This window comes from Dendropsophus ebraccatus, chromosome 2, assembly GCF_027789765.1.
Source record: "Dendropsophus ebraccatus isolate aDenEbr1 chromosome 2, aDenEbr1.pat, whole genome shotgun sequence".
Lineage (NCBI taxonomy): Eukaryota > Metazoa > Chordata > Amphibia > Anura > Hylidae > Dendropsophus > Dendropsophus ebraccatus.
The window spans coordinates 36,225,256-36,241,141 of NC_091455.1; the positions used below are offsets into that span (position 1 = coordinate 36,225,256).

The 15,886-nt window shown below is 43.4% G+C and overlaps 1 protein-coding gene across 8 annotated transcripts in view; it reads right to left on the bottom strand.

The window, feature by feature from the left end:
• Nucleotides 1-15,886, bottom strand: part of VPS13B (vacuolar protein sorting 13 homolog B) — a 729,531-nt gene that overhangs the window by 647,435 nt on the left and 66,210 nt on the right. For all 8 annotated transcript variants that reach the window (XM_069957347.1, XM_069957346.1, XM_069957349.1 and 5 more), the window contains exons 5-7: nucleotides 12,802-12,969; nucleotides 10,816-10,997; nucleotides 8,134-8,305 (exon numbers count right to left, since the gene is read on the bottom strand). In XM_069957347.1, coding sequence (XP_069813448.1) covers nucleotides 8,134-8,305; nucleotides 10,816-10,997; nucleotides 12,802-12,969 — 522 coding nt within the window. The remainder of the gene's footprint in view (nucleotides 1-8,133; nucleotides 8,306-10,815; nucleotides 10,998-12,801; nucleotides 12,970-15,886) is intronic.

Sequence of the window (15,886 nt, forward strand, 5' to 3'; positions counted from 1 at the left end):
CGCTATTCAACCGTAGCGATGTGCGGTGGGGGAACGATGATTTAGGTCTGGCCCTAAATGAACGATCAGCCGATGACACGAACATCGGCTGATCGTTCTCTCTATCGGCCGATGATCGTTACTGTGGAATAGGGCCCTTAGACTAAGATTTCTTTAGCTTACACAGAAGCCAGGTTTAGACATAGCCCTTCAGTGAGTACCTCTGCGAAAGTACCATTCTGAGAACCCTTTAGACAGAAAGTAACAAAACCTAAAACAATGTTCCTGGCTTATATCATAAAAGGAGGACAAAAACATAGGATGAAAACAGCCTTAAAGGAGTTATCCAGAAGAACAAAAAACACAGCTGCTTTCTTCCAGAAACATTGCCACACGTCTTCCTTTTGTGTGTGGTATTGCAGCTTGGTCCTACTAAACTGAATGGAAGCAGGCTGCAATACGACGCATAACCTGTGGTAGCCCAAGTAGAATATTTTTTATTTTTAGCTATAGAGAGATTACCCCCACAGTCCTGTCCCCTGATGTAAGCCACAGTCTGATGTGGATCTGCTATGATTTGAAAGGTGAGGGAGACTTCCTGGGTCAGAGTACTATGCTGTAGACCCTGCCATGCAGACCATGCCCCTCCCCCACTCCCACCCAGTACAGAGAGCTCTAAAACAAAAGCAATGCTCTCAAATCAAGTTACAATTTTTCTTCTTGCAAAACGCTCTCAGTCCAAGTTACTCTTAAACCAAGGTCCACAAATCCAGTAAAACATCAAAGAAGGTGGCACAGTGGCACTCCAATATACATGGAATAAATGTATGCTTTTATTCCCCCAACAAAGCACAAATGTATTCCATGTATATTGGAGTGGAGTAAGTGCCCCGTGCCCGCTGCTCACCGCTTCCTAAAAGTAGTTACCAAGTGCTGGGTGATCACAACAGAAGAACACAGTCGGTTTTTGTTTGTTTTCATTTATTCAGCCCAACTTGAAAACTTCTAGAAGAAAGAATTGCTGGACATCCCCTTTATAATCTATGCTACCTATAATGATGTTGGTGTTCTTTCCTCCTAACATAGAAGTGGCAGCTAGAATATGCAGCCACCTAAAGCCTCCCCTGGTATTAGAGCTTTGAAGAGTAACAATATGGGAGTGTAGACTGGTGTAATGTAAAGACCATGCCTGGAATTATTACAATAAGAACAGTAATCACTTTTTACAAGGAAAGCCCTGATGAAACAGATGCTTTATTTCGTGCACAAAGGAAATCAGTGCCATATACTGTATATGTGAGCTGCCAATCCAACAGAAGCCCAGGACGCTGATTATGTGTTACAGAAGGAATGGAGCCGCTCGCTGAGAGTCTCTCTGAGTAATGTACAGTGGCAGATGAAAAAGGAAACATTGTATCTGTTTCCTCACACAGATAGCGGTGCTGAACTCCATCCACTAATCATTCCCTCCTGCCTCCGCCTTTTATCTGTCTACAATGATTACCACCATGTATAGTCCTGGGATGAACAGCCCTGCAACCACTACTACTCCCACCGTGCTCCCTACAGTGATTACCACCATGTATAGTCCTGGGATAAACAGCCCTGCAACCACTACAACCCCCACCCTGCTCCCTACAATGATTACCACCATGTATAGTCCTGGGATAAACAGCCCTGCAACCACTACTACTCCCACCGTGCTCCCTACAATGATTACCACCATGTATAGTCCTGGGATAAACGGCCCTGCAACCACTACTACTCCCACCGTGCTCCCTACAATCATAACCACTATGTATAGTCCTGAGATAAACAGCCCTGCAACCACTACTACAACTCCCACCGTGCTCCTACAATGATAAACACCAAGTATTGTCCTGGGTCATACAGCCTAGCAACCACTACAACTCCCACCGTGCTCCCTACAGTGATTACCACCATGTATAGTCCAGGGATAAACAGCCCTGCAACCACTACTACAACTCCCACCGTGCTCCCTACAATGATTACCACCATGTATTGTCCTGGGTCATACAGCCCTGCAACCACTACTACTCCCACCGTGCTCCCTACAATGATTACCACCATGTATTGTCCTGGGTCATACAGCCCTGCAACCACTACTACTCCCACCGTGCTCCCTTCAATTATTACCACCATGTATTGTCCTGGGTCATACAGCCTAGCAACCACTACAACTCCCACCGTGCTCCCTACAATGATAACCACCAAGTATTGTCCTGGGTCATACAGCCTAGCAACCACTACATCTCCCACTGTGCTCCCTACAATTATTACCACCATGTATTGTCCTGGGTCATACAGCCTAGCAACCACTACAACTCCCACCGTGCTCCCTACAATGATAACCACCATGTATTGTCCTGGGTTATACAGCCTAGACACCACTACAACTCCCACTGCGCTCCCTACAATGATTAACACCATGTATAGTCCTTGGATAGAAAGCATTGCAACCACTACAACTCCCACCGTGCTCCCTAAAATGAATAACACCATGTATAGTTCGGGAAGAGCCTCACAAGCATTATAACTCCCACCATGCTCCCTACGCTGGAAGAAAAGCTTACTTTTACTTTTAGGATAAAATCCTTTAAAATGATATAATAGTGGATAATACTTGCACTATTAGGATACAGAGACCCCCAATATGAAGCGACGCTGACTAGCACCCATGCAATACACAGATGACAGCCTATTTCAAGTGTTGTGGTGTAAACCTTTATTTGCAATAAAGCTGGGGGGGGAATTAAAATCTGACGCCCAGAAACAGTAACCTCCCTCCTACAGCTTCTCAAAGGGGAACCTCAATCAGGGTTGTCCCAAATCCAACTATTACACCCCATAAAAATCTGCAAGGAATATTGTCGTTTTTACCAAGACCCTTGCATATAAATGACTAATGTTATTTTCAAGTACAACTAGTTATTAGAAAGGTGTCCGGATAGAGAGTGGTATCAAATGGAGCAGAGAGCTACATCTAATATACAGATGGTGTCTAACTCTACATAGTGTAACAATGTCAGGAAGATTCCTCGGCCGCCCTAAAAAGAAATGACGTGCCCAAAAACAAATGTAGACAAGTATGAGTGGGGGGAAGCACTGTGCTAAGCGCTTCTCTCCCTGTCCCCCTTTAGGAGATGGACTCTATTAAAGTTTATAGTGCCCATCTCTTGCAGCAAGAAAAGAGACACATAGAAGAACTCACAGCTGTCAGCTTCTGCCCCCTTGTTGTGGCAATCAATGTGGGTCTCCAAATGTTCCCTTTCTTCTTTGTAGACGCACCTGGGCTGCAAAGTCTTGAGCTGCTGAAGAGAGAGGTGATGCAAGCCTAGGGCACAGATGTTCTAGGCCTCGCTTCTTTGACTGCTGTGCCGCAGGAATAATAGATGGTTTAACCCGACTGATAGGTTAATATAAAAAAGGCAGAAAATCCCTTTAAAATAAAGAACTCTCTCTAAAATCACAGGTACAGTAAGTCTCATTAACATACATCCATGACTGCAGTACCAGTTTGTTATCCTTAACCCTTTGAGGACCAGGCCCAAAATGACTCAGTGGACCGCGCAAATTTTGATCATTGCGCTTTTGTTTTTCCCTCCTCCCCTTCTAAGAGCTCTAGCACTTTCAGTTTTCTATCTACAAGGCCATGTAAGTGCTTGTTTTTTACAGGAATAGTTGTACTTTGCAATGGCATCTTTCATTTTACCATAACATGTATGATGGAATCCCAAATATATTATTTATGAAGATACAAATAGGTGAAATCGTAAAAAATAATGCAATATGGTAATGTTTGGGGGGTTCCTGTCTCTACGTAATGCACTATATGGTAACAGCGACATGATACCGTTATTCTATAGGTCAGTCCGAACACAACCACATGCAGGTTACACAGATTCTCTAATGTTATATATATTTTTTTATTTTGGCAATTAGTTAATAATATAATGGCCCTATTGTGACGCTTAAACCGGTTTTATTTTTTCACCTATGGGGCTGTATGGGGCGTCATTGTTTCCGCCATGATCTCTAGTTTTTATTAATACCATATTTGTGAAGATCGGACGTTTTGATAACTTTTAATGCATGCTAGTAACGGGTTGGACCCCCTTTTGCCTTCAGAACTGCCTCAATTCTTCGTGGCATAGATACAACAAGGTGCTGGAAGCTTCCTCAGAGATTTTGGTTCATATTTACATGATGGCATCACACAGTTGCCGCAGATTTGTCGGCTGCACATCCATGATGCGAATCTCCCGTTCCACCACATCCCAAAGATGCTCTATTGGATTGAGATCTGGTGACTGTGGAGGCCATTTGAGTACAGTGAACTCATTGTCATGTTCAAGAAACCAGTCTGAGATGATTCTAGCTTTATGACATGGCGCATTATCCTGCTTAAAGTAGCCATCAGATGTTGGGTACATTGTGGTCATAAAGGGATGGACATGGTCAGCAACAATACTCAGGTAGGCTGTGGCGTTGCATCGATGCTCAATTGGTACCAAGGGGCCCAAAGAGTGCCAAGAAAATATTCCCCACACCGTGACACCACCACCAGCAGCCTGAACCGTTGATACAAGGCAGGATGGATCCATGCTTTCATGTTGTTGACGCCAAATTCTGACCCTACCATCCGAATGTCGCAGCAGAAATCGAGACTCATCAGACCAGGCAACGTTTTTCCAATCTTCTACTGTCCAATTTCGATGAGCTTGTGCAAATTGTAGCCTCAGTTTCCTGTTCTTAGCTGAAAGGAGTGGCACCCGGTGTGGTCTTCTGCTGCTGTAGCCCATCTGCCTCAAAGTTGGACGTACTGTGCGTTCAGAGATGCTCTTCTGCCTACCTTGGTTGTAACGGTTGGCTATTTGAGTCACTGTTGCCTTTCTATCAGCTCGAACCAGTCTGCCCATTCTCCTCTGACCTCTGGCATCAACAAGGCATTTCCGCCCACAGAACTGCCGCTCACTGGATGCTTTTTCTTTTTCGGATCATTCTCTGTAAACCCTAGAGATGGTTGTGCGTGAAAATTCCAGTAGATCAGCAGTTTCTGAAATACTCAGACCAGCCCTTCTGGCACCAACAACCATGCCACATTTAAAGGCACTCAAATCACCTTTCTTCCCCATACTGATGCTCTGTTTGAACTGCAGGAGATTGTCTTGACCGTGTCTACATGCCTAAATGCACTGAGTTGCCGCCATGTGATTGGCTGATTAGAAATTAAGTGGTAACGCGCAGTTGGACAGGTGTACCTAATAAAGTGGCCGGTGGGTGTATATAATGTAACATAAAATCGGTAAGCCGCGCACTTTTTTCCCTCTTTTCGTCTACGCCATTCTCCGTTCGCAATTATGCTTGTTATACTTCAATAGATCGGACAATTACGCACGCTACGGTATATTATATGTTTGTTTATTTTTCAATGATTTATATAATGGGAAAGGGGGGTGATTAAAACTTTTATTGGGGGAGGGGTTTTGGGGTAGTGCATTGGTGTTTTTAACTTTTTTTTTTTTTTTTTTTTTTTTTACACATTTGAAGTCCCTTTGGGGGACTTTTACATTCACTACTTTGATTTTTACACTGATCATTGCTATGCCATAGGCATAGCATTGATCAGAGTTATCGGCGATCTGCTCATTGAGCCTGCCTGTGCAGGCTTAGTGCAGCAGATCGCCAATCGGACCACACGGAGGCAGGTGAGAGACCTCCGGCGGTCCGTTTTAACAATCGGGACCCCCGCAGTGTCCCGATCGGTAAGTGACTCCCCCGTCACTTACACTTAAACGCCGCGGCGCGATCGTGGTGTTTAAGGGGTCAATGACACACGGCAGCACGATCGCTGCAGCGTGTCATTACCGGTGAGATCTCGGCTGCTGATTGCAGCCGGCATCCACCTGCTGTGAAGCGTGCTCCGCTACGGAGCACGCTTCATAGCCGGAGAAACACCCAGGATGTAGAGTTACGTCCAGGATCGTCTGGTGACAGACTTCCATGACGTAACTCTACGTCCTGGGTCGTCTAGGGGTTAAAGTGTCCCTGCCTTTTGTTTTGTTTTTTTGCAGAAATCAATAGTACAGGCGATTTTAAGAAACTTTGTAATTGGGTTTATTAGGCAAATATGCCATTATCTGTATTCAAAAAGCCTTTCCCCAGGTCCCCCCTCCCCCTCCTCTCATTCATCCACTGCTCATTATCAGGAAATCTCAAATCTTTTACATCAGTCAAACCCTGTGTAACCTATGGAGAGGGGAGGGGGAAAGAAGGAGATTAGAGCAGAGAAGGATTACACAGCGGGACCTGTATGAAAGCCGGTATTCAGAGGTCAGTGCTGACTTCAGGGGAGATAGCCCGGTGATGTAGCTGTAAATTAACTCTTTGTTGTCCTGCTTTGGTGCCTCATCTCCCTCCACCCCTCCCCTCTCCATAGACAACCATGAAGACAGGGGAGAGAGCTTCAAACTGCTTTTTCATGATAAAAATGCATTTTTCGGCTAATAAACCCAATTAAAAAGTGTCTTAAAATTGCCTGTACTATTAATTTCTGCAAAAACAATTTAAACGACAGTGACACTTTGAACATATTTTGTGATGGGAGATTAGCTAGGGAATGGTTTGGTAACATGATGGGTTAATTCTGTAAAGTCCCCAGCCAGTCTATTGTCCCTCTAGGAATTACAATTTCCTTGGGTAAAGGTGTTTCCTATCCCAGCACATGGAGCATGACATAATCCCTGCATCATTTAATTCCAGGACCATGTCAGCAATCAATTATCTACAGACATTGGGATTGTCATACGGGGCAGTTGTTGTATCTGTAAGCTGTTAAAAACAGATGTATCTGGCCCATCCCTCATCCTGAACCCTGATTCTACAGGACTGAATTTCTGATCAAAGTTAAACCGCGCCTGCAATCATTTAAAAGAGAAATGGGTGAAAAGCCTGAGCTCCCATAGACGATAATTACAATTGTCCGCATTACATTATTTTGGGTAGGATCTTTAATCATTGGCCCAATTCACTAAATGATGCTACCAGAGATCAGCACATCGAAATGCTGCTTAACAAGATGCACAGTTTAACGAAAATGATATAATGGAGACATGATGCAAAGAACGGCCTTACACAACATTGTTATGCAACCACTATGTCTATACAAAGCAAATATTGGGGAAGTCAACTTCCACCACCCCAAAAAGATCATTCTAATATTGGGGCTCCAACTTAAATTCATTTACTATAAGCTAGTCATTACAAAGATATAATTTATGCAGAGATATTTTTTTAGATCATTCGTCCGTCAGTTCTTTTTCCTGCCCGCCGGCCTTCCTCCTCATACTGCACGGCCTAGTGTTCACGTGTTGTCCATGGTGAGGGGTAAGCAGCAGCAAGTTAGATGCTGCTTATCTTTTCCCTCAACAAGCGCCTGGCACGGCCGACAATAGTCCATTCATATCAATTGGTTTAAAGGGGTTATCCAGCGCTACAAAAACATAGCCACTTTTCCACCTCTCTTGTCTCCAGTTCAGGTGTGGTTTGCAATTAAGCTCCATTTACTTCAATGGAACGGAGTTTGAAACCCCACCCAAACTCGAGACAAGAGAGAGGAAAAAGTGGCCATGTTTCTGTAGCGCTGGATAACCCATTTAATAATGTAGGACAGGCCATGCCCTCCAGAGCAGTGGAAACTCTTTAAAACCAGTCTCCACTCTAGCAAAGAGAGGAAGATCCTGAACAGAGGAACCCTCCTTCATTAACTAAAGCATAAGGCCTCCTGCACACTACCGTAGTTGTGTACAGAACCATTATTTACAAAAGTCCACACGAGAAAAAACATTTGCAATGCATCTTATGGCATTTGTATGTACGGATCCATAGATATCGATTGGTGAGGCAGTTACATGGATTGAATATTGGCAGGTCCTATGATTTTGTGGATCTTTGCTCCAATATGAATTCTTGAAAAATACATATTTTTGCATGGTGATATAGGGATAAAACATCTTATACTTCTGCTGACCAGAATATATTGCACTGAGCAAGGAGTGAATGAACATTAGCTTCCGATGCCGACAATGAAGTAATATCTTTTTTTGCTTCATATGTGTAGGCTGGAGCTCTTACCGGGCATGTGAATTACAGTATCTTTGGTATGTCCAGGAGGGTCTTCAGTTTCTTCTTTTGAGTTTCCTATTTCGCCATAATACAGAGCAATCCCCAGCTGCAATATGCGGATAAACATCGGAAGTTGCTGATCGGTGAGGGACAGCTTCAGACTGTCAACCATTGTATGGATCTGAACACAAGAAAACAGGGAATGGTTACAATCAATGGTTACAGACATGCAAGCTCATTGCTATGCTGTCTAGTGATGTGTGACCATTACTCCTTTCCAATTTGAAACTTGGGACCCCTGCTCTGTAGGTTGTAAGTGTCCCAGCAGTCACACTCATGACATATGCCGTGAAAAAGTGTTAATACTTAAAGATAACCACAAATGGAGCATACTGGAGTTGCGCTAATCCCAATTAGTAGTGGAACAACCCCGTTGCACCCTGCGCATGGTTTACTTATATTAATTTCCGAAGAATACTGTAAATGTAAACAATAATCCGATTGTGTGATCACAGGAGCCAAACCTATGTAATTACCATGGTAGCCTGACTGACAATCTATGCAGCTATCACAGCAATGTCTGGTAACTGTGATCCCAGCTGTTCAACCCCCTAGATGCTGCAGTCAATAGAATCACCTAAAGAGTTAAAGGGGTTATCCGGGTAACAAAAAGAATATTCTAAACAATCCCCCTTCCCAATACCACCCTATGTCTAATATACATGTATAACCTATCTTTCACCCTTTCCCTGTTTCTTTCTCATTCTTATCGACTCTTGGGTAAAATCCTCTACTCTGGTTCCACTATGACCACGCTCAGCTCCCTTTTTCCCCACCCTTTGTCGTCTGAGGACATGTTATCTCCTCTCTGGGGGCTGGTTTAGCTGTCTATTGACTTGATAACCCGACCCCCAGGAGATCTGCATCTCCATGCACCTGTGCCTCTTCCATAGACTTACATGTGTCCCTGAACCTAGGTTTCTGTAAAATTAAAAGTTATAGTTCCATCTCTGCTTTCTGTCAGTGAATGCAGGCATATGTACCTGTCTTTGTCTTACAGCTCTGTATGTTGTAAGTATTATAGATGTTCTTAGAGTCTGGATGGAACTAGAATGTTCTCATACACAGTCAGCAAGCAGAGATCTAAACCTACACTACAACCCCCCACCCCTGGTAATTAGATGCCCATTATACAGCACATAGCTACACCATGCGTGCGTCAGCTCTGCTACATCATCATCAGCTAGTATGGAATAGGTAGTATGGAATACATATTGGGGTCATGTGATGCAAAATCAGTGAAAAAAAAACAGTCTTGTGTTTACTGTGCAATAGTAATGACAGCAGTGGGCAGGAAAGAAAGCTAAGGGGGCGAGTAATCAAACGGACCTACCAGGGAAATGCATGATGGGAAATGTAGTTTCCTATCTTGGTTATAGATCGGCTTTTAGAAAAACTTGTAACTTAGGAATGGCAGCAGCTAGGAAGACAGGAGATGGCTCAAAATACTCAGGGGGACTTGGTAAGACCAGCTAGCATTTCATTTTTACACTCTTAGGTGGATAACCCCTTTAAGACTGAAAAAGGGGACTCCAAAATGTGACCCCCAACATCCCTAAAAAAAGGTCCCTATGCCAGCCCTGATCACATGTCTATTTCTTTGCCAAAAGTTACACCATTGAGTTCAAGCGACTATGTATCCACCAACCCATCCCTCCATCCTTTTGATCATTAGAGTAAATCCTTACCTGTTGTGTCGGTGTCGGTGCTCGGTGTCTTGGTTAGAGCAAAACATGATCTTTTGATCAGTAGGAGGCGAGTCAAAGTGATGTGGCCTACAGAATCTGTGCCCAAGGTGCGATGCCTCTCCTTTCTTCCTCTCCACCCTCCTCATTATTAGGAACACCCGCAGGCAGGATTTCTCCAATAGCGCTATACTCGTTCTATACATGTGCAAAGCTATAAGCGAAAGTACTAATGGTACATTCAATTTAAAATATAATTTTTTGCACTAACCAAGGAACCAGGGCGCATTTTAAAAGACACGACTTGTTAGGATTTACTCTCAAACTAGCGGTTTGGTTGGTGGATACACAGTCACTTTAAAAGCAGAGACATATAATAAAATTACTACTTTTAAATGTCACACAATGGACAGCACACACAAAAAAACCTACGGTGGAAATATTGTTTTGTTTTATATATTTCTACAGAAGGTATTAATAAAAGTTAAACAATGTAAATATATTCCAAAATGGTGCCACGGAAAGGCACAAGTCATCCCACAAGAAGTTCTGCAACAAGGCTGCCATGTGTGAATGTAATCTGTCGGAAATAGATTTTTTATTTAAAAGTTTACCAATTTTTACTTTTTTTAAACTTTACTGAGTAACTGCACGCTTGGAAATACGTAATAAAAACTACAGTCCTTACAAGGCAGAGAATAATGTGTTCATTCTGTGTTGTGGTTTTTGTTGTGAAAGTGCCAAATTGACTAAAAAAGGGGTCAATCCAGTAAGATGTCACTCACCCTGATGCATGCAGCGCTCTATTTACTGTCAAATATGACACAGGACTACTATGGTAATCTGTGATGGAGGCTCCGAATGGTGCATTCAATGCAGAGATGAACAAAGCCTTAGATGAGCAGACTATCATGTAACTAATACAAACATACTGGTTAGCAATTACCTTGATCACGGCAGGCATTTTGGAGTTAAGGCTGTCATATGTGAAGTGCAGGCGGGTCCGGAATGAGCATTTGTACAGAAGTGGATCCTGATAAAATTCTATTTTTCCGCTGGCGTTCCTCTTATCAAGACAAACAGTACAGTCTGAGAAATTAATAACTTTCCTAAGGACGAGCTCAGTGGCTGCAGGGGAAACACAAAGACAATCATGTCAGTATTTGCCAAACTCCGATTTTCTACTGACCACTATTAGAATTATCAAATAGAAATATTAAATGAAAATTCCGGGCTGGGGTGATTTTTGGAGTGCTGGGGAGGATGAAAGAAGTAACATGCTTTCACCTCTCCGCTCAAGCGCTGTAAGAGGCGTCGCACATCTGCAGCTGACTGGCTGAGTGGGCCTAACACTTCCCATCCCAGGTTCCCACTCAGACCTAGAAGCATCCGGAACTGGGTTACCGAAGCTGCGGGATTCCCCCAAACCAGAGTCTGGAGTTTGCCTTTAATTAAAAGCAGTCCTTTTTTGTTTAATTGTGACAGTGAAAAATATTATGGTAAAAAAAATTGACTAAATAAAATCTATGGTGTAGCCCTGAACTGACTGTGCACTAGTTAGACATTATCGGAAATGTCAAGTGAATTTTTACTAACTAAACCAACTAGAGACGCTCATGCAGCCAATAATCGGCCTGTGAAAAAGGGGCAGCGATCAGCCCAAAACAAGGCAAAAGCCTGATTATCAGCTGATCGCATCTTTTGACCATGCTTAAAAATGTATCTTTATCAGCCGCACACCTCCCTTTGTAAACAGGTTTGTGCAGCCGAGAAAGATAAAGAGAAACTGACAGCACATATATGTATATATTTATGCTGTCAATTTCCAGATCACAGGATTACTAGCAGCAGTGTATACATACCACCCACACTACTTGTGACCCAGCATCTGGTTTTCTGGTCCTCCCCCCGCTCCTGTAATTTCAGGCCAACGCCTCCTCGGAAGTGACTGACAGCCAGAGGAGGCGGGGCCTGAAGATACAGCTGATGAGAAGAGAGGAGCCAGATACCGGATCACAAGCAGTGTGGCTGGTATGTATACACTGCTACTTCTGATCTGGAAACTGACAGCACAGATATATAGATGTCAGTGCTGTCAGTTTCCTGGACTGCATGAGCGATACAAGGATACTAAATGCAGCCTATCTGTACAATTTATTGTCCTATGTAAAAGGCACTGCAAATGAGTCGCCAATATAGCTGATCGGCACTCGTCTGCAGCCCCCATGGACGAGAAATTTGCACCTCTAAAAAGCACCATGTGTGCAGGTTTGGTTGGCAGATTTAGTACAACCTAAAAAAGCTATATGAAATTACTGTAAAGCTATGTTCACACAACGTATAGAGACCGGCCGTTACGGCCGGTCTCTGCATGGATCATCCCAGCCGGTACTTAAGTACTGGCCGGATGATCTTTGGCCGCAGGGCTCCGGCCGGGATCCCATTGAAGCAGAGGCATTGTTCCACTCCGTATAAACTACGGCCGTTGTTGCTGATGGCAACAATGGCCGTACTTTTACATAGTGTGAACATAGCCTAACACTTTAAAATCCCAACCTCACACATTTCCTCAATGAAACTCACCAGCAGTACGTCAATTTTATTCTAGGAATTTGTTGTGCATTTTCCTAATTGAAATCAAAGGGCAGGGTAAAATACACACCGAAATCAGCATGACTTCATGTGGATTTTCCTGCTGAAAATTACTGCACCAAATCTGTTTGTGTACAAATTTTTAAAAAACCTTCACAGAGCCAAAAAATGCCAAAGAGGAGAGAAAACCACCACAAAAAAAAAAAAAAAAAAAAAAAAAAAACACCACGTGTATGTAATCTCATACATTTTAAGGCATCTTTGCGCAAATAAATGCCATGGCATTTTTTTTTTTGCATTTTTAAGGCAATGCAAAATCAGCCCAAGAGTAATAGCTCACCATTGATGTCCATAAAAGCTCGGTCCCAGAACTCATCCACTGTGTAACACTCCGCACAAGTGATGTTGACTGACAGGACGATATCATCCTCAACGTACTTCAGGATCAGGTTATTCACCACAATATTCACATTGTTCACAACACGACGGATTAAACTCTGGACATAACCTGAGAGAAAAAAAAAAAACGAGAGACAATGAATACATATTCTGGACTATATAAACTTATCCATAGCTGCACAGTGTAAAAAAAAAAAAAAAAAGTATACACTAACACAAAGACAAATAAAGGAGCCTATGTACACATTTTACTAGTGCTTCTTTATCCAATACTGTGTTTACACGTTACGATTATCGAATTCGAATGATAATCGTACGTGTAAACGCAGCGAACAATCAAACGACGAGCGAAAAATCGTTCATTTTGATCTTTGAATATGTTCTCAAAAAATTTGCAGATCGTTCCGTGTGAACAGTTGTTCCCCGATTTAACCAATGTGTGAGATAGGCTTAAGCGATCGCGAAACGATCGCAAAATGAATTTTCCCTACGATATATCGTACAGTCTAAACGCTGATAGTTATGAAAAAAAAAAAAAACCACGTTACTCCGACATCTTTAATCGTAAGATCGGGCCAATTATCGTTTCGTGTAAATGTAGCATAATATGCATCAATGTAATTATAAAACGTAGGCATTTAATATATATTGATTAATCACCAGCTTGATTCTGGAAGTTCCCAATTACGGTCAGTAGCACATTGTCCATGCACAGACCGTGATTGTGAGACATGTGAATGCCCCCTAATAATGATGTTCCTACAGTAAAGTCTATGGAAAAAAGTCTGTGCACATATTGTAAAAAAGGGTAGGGTAGGATGAAAGTAGTAACATGCTTTTACCTTCTCCGCTCTTGTGCCGATGCCGGTATCCTGCAAAAATTCACTTGGAAAATTATCTAAACCTAGTCACTAGCTGACTACATTCTGAACACTGCAATGAAAGGTGCCCGTGCGTTTCCAAGCACAAATGTAAACGTCCCATTTGGAATTTTTCTGATGAACCCTTACAGAAATTTCTGTGATTGTGCCATTCAACTAGGGCTTGGCGATATTGGCCTAAATCAATATCGCGGTTTATCGCACATGTAGCCGCGGTAACGATAATTCAACGATGATTATGACACGCCCCTTTTAGCAAACCACACCCACTTGCCATGCCAAACTGGCGATATTTTGATTAGAAAAAGTAAAAAAAGAACTGAACAGCAACCCATGGTTAGTCTATTATCATTATTACTATTTGTCATTATTAAGGGTCTCAGCAGAGACCTGGATGTGTATATACAGTTATACAGCCTCTACAGGATGTGTATACACAGGGTCATAAAGGAATACATGTGTATAACTATATGGGGGTGGATAGGTGGATATGACTATATGGGGGGGATGGATTGGGGTGCATTACTATACAGGAGGTACATAGGGGTAGAAGTGTATGACTATATGGGGGTGGGGGGTGGATCGGGGTGTATTACTATACAGGAGGTACATAGGGATGGGGGTACAGAACTATACATGGGAGTAGATAGGGATAGGGGTGTTTGACTATTCAGTGGGTACATAGGGATAGGGGTGTATGACTATACAGGGGGCACATAGGGATAGGGGTGTATGACTATACAGGGGGCACATAGGGGGAGGGGCAGATAGGGGTGTATGACTATACAGGGGCGGACAGGGGTGTATAACTGTACAGGGGGGGCAGACAGGGGTGTATGACTGTACAGGGGGGGCAGACAGGGGTGTATGACTGTACAGGGGGGGACAGGGGTGTATGACTGTACAGGGGGGGACAGGGGTGTATAACTGTACAGGGGAGGACAGGGGTGTATGACTATACAGGGGGGGCAGGGTTGTCTGACTGTACGGGGGGGGAGGATAGGGGTGTATGACTGTAGGGGGGGGGGGAGACAGGGGTGTATGACTTCAGTCCCCTCAGTAACAGTACAGGACTGTAACATAGGAGGAATGGATGGGCTGCAGCAGGCAGGATACCACACACAGCTATAAGTTATCCTGCCCGCTGCAGCCCATTATTCATCCTATGTTACAGCCCTGTACTGTTACTGAGGGGATGAGATGACAGGTCAGCTGCTCCCAAGTGCTCGGACAGGACTGGTCCGGGAGGGGGGACCAGCACAGTCACGTCCGAGCGTACCGCAATTACCGTTCTGGCTAAGTTGAAGTCGGTTAACCGACGCCAGTGACGGTATCGGTATTATTGCGGTATACCGCCCAGCCCTACATTCAACTGAGCAAGGAAATGGAAAACCTGCCCCTCCAGCAGTTTCAAAATTTTTGTCTGTCGAGGCATGGTGGAAATTGTAGTGGAAATTGTAGTTTTGCAACAGCTTGAGTGGCGCAGGTTCCCCCTTGTCTGCTCTGAACACTGCAAGAACAACTAATTTCAGATGGAATTGCTTTTTTAGGGTGCGTTCACACCTACAGGATCTGCAGCAGATTTGATGCCGTGTTCAGTTATTTAAATGAAATCTGCTGCAGAAAATCAGCTGCAGATCCTGTAGGTGTGAACGCACCATTAAAGAGATTTTGCTTAGAAATTACCTAGTGCTCAAATATCCCAACAAACTGCCAGCATGTTTAAAGGAAAAAGATCACTTTAAAGCGAATCTGTCAGCTGCAATTCATGTTCCAAACTGCTGACACTGTTAGATAGCTGTAAGAGCAGGGAGACACATGGTACCTTTCATATATCTGTTTGTGATTCCACAATGTAGAAAAGTTTTTAATAAATAGTAAGAAGAGTCAAAGAGGCTTTTCAGAAATCCTGAAGTGCTGCAAGCTGTAACATCTCCTTACGTCTCCCCTCATACCTGACCCTGCCTGGGACTCAGCTTCCAGGTGTCAATCAGGCAAGGAGGGGAAGAGAGGAGGCATTACAGCTTGCAGCGATTCAGGAGATTGGAAAAGCCTCTTCAACACTTTGTACTACAGAATAAGATAATTTCTCTATATCCTGGAAGCACAGCTGAATTTATGCAACGTATCGTGTGTCTCCTTCAC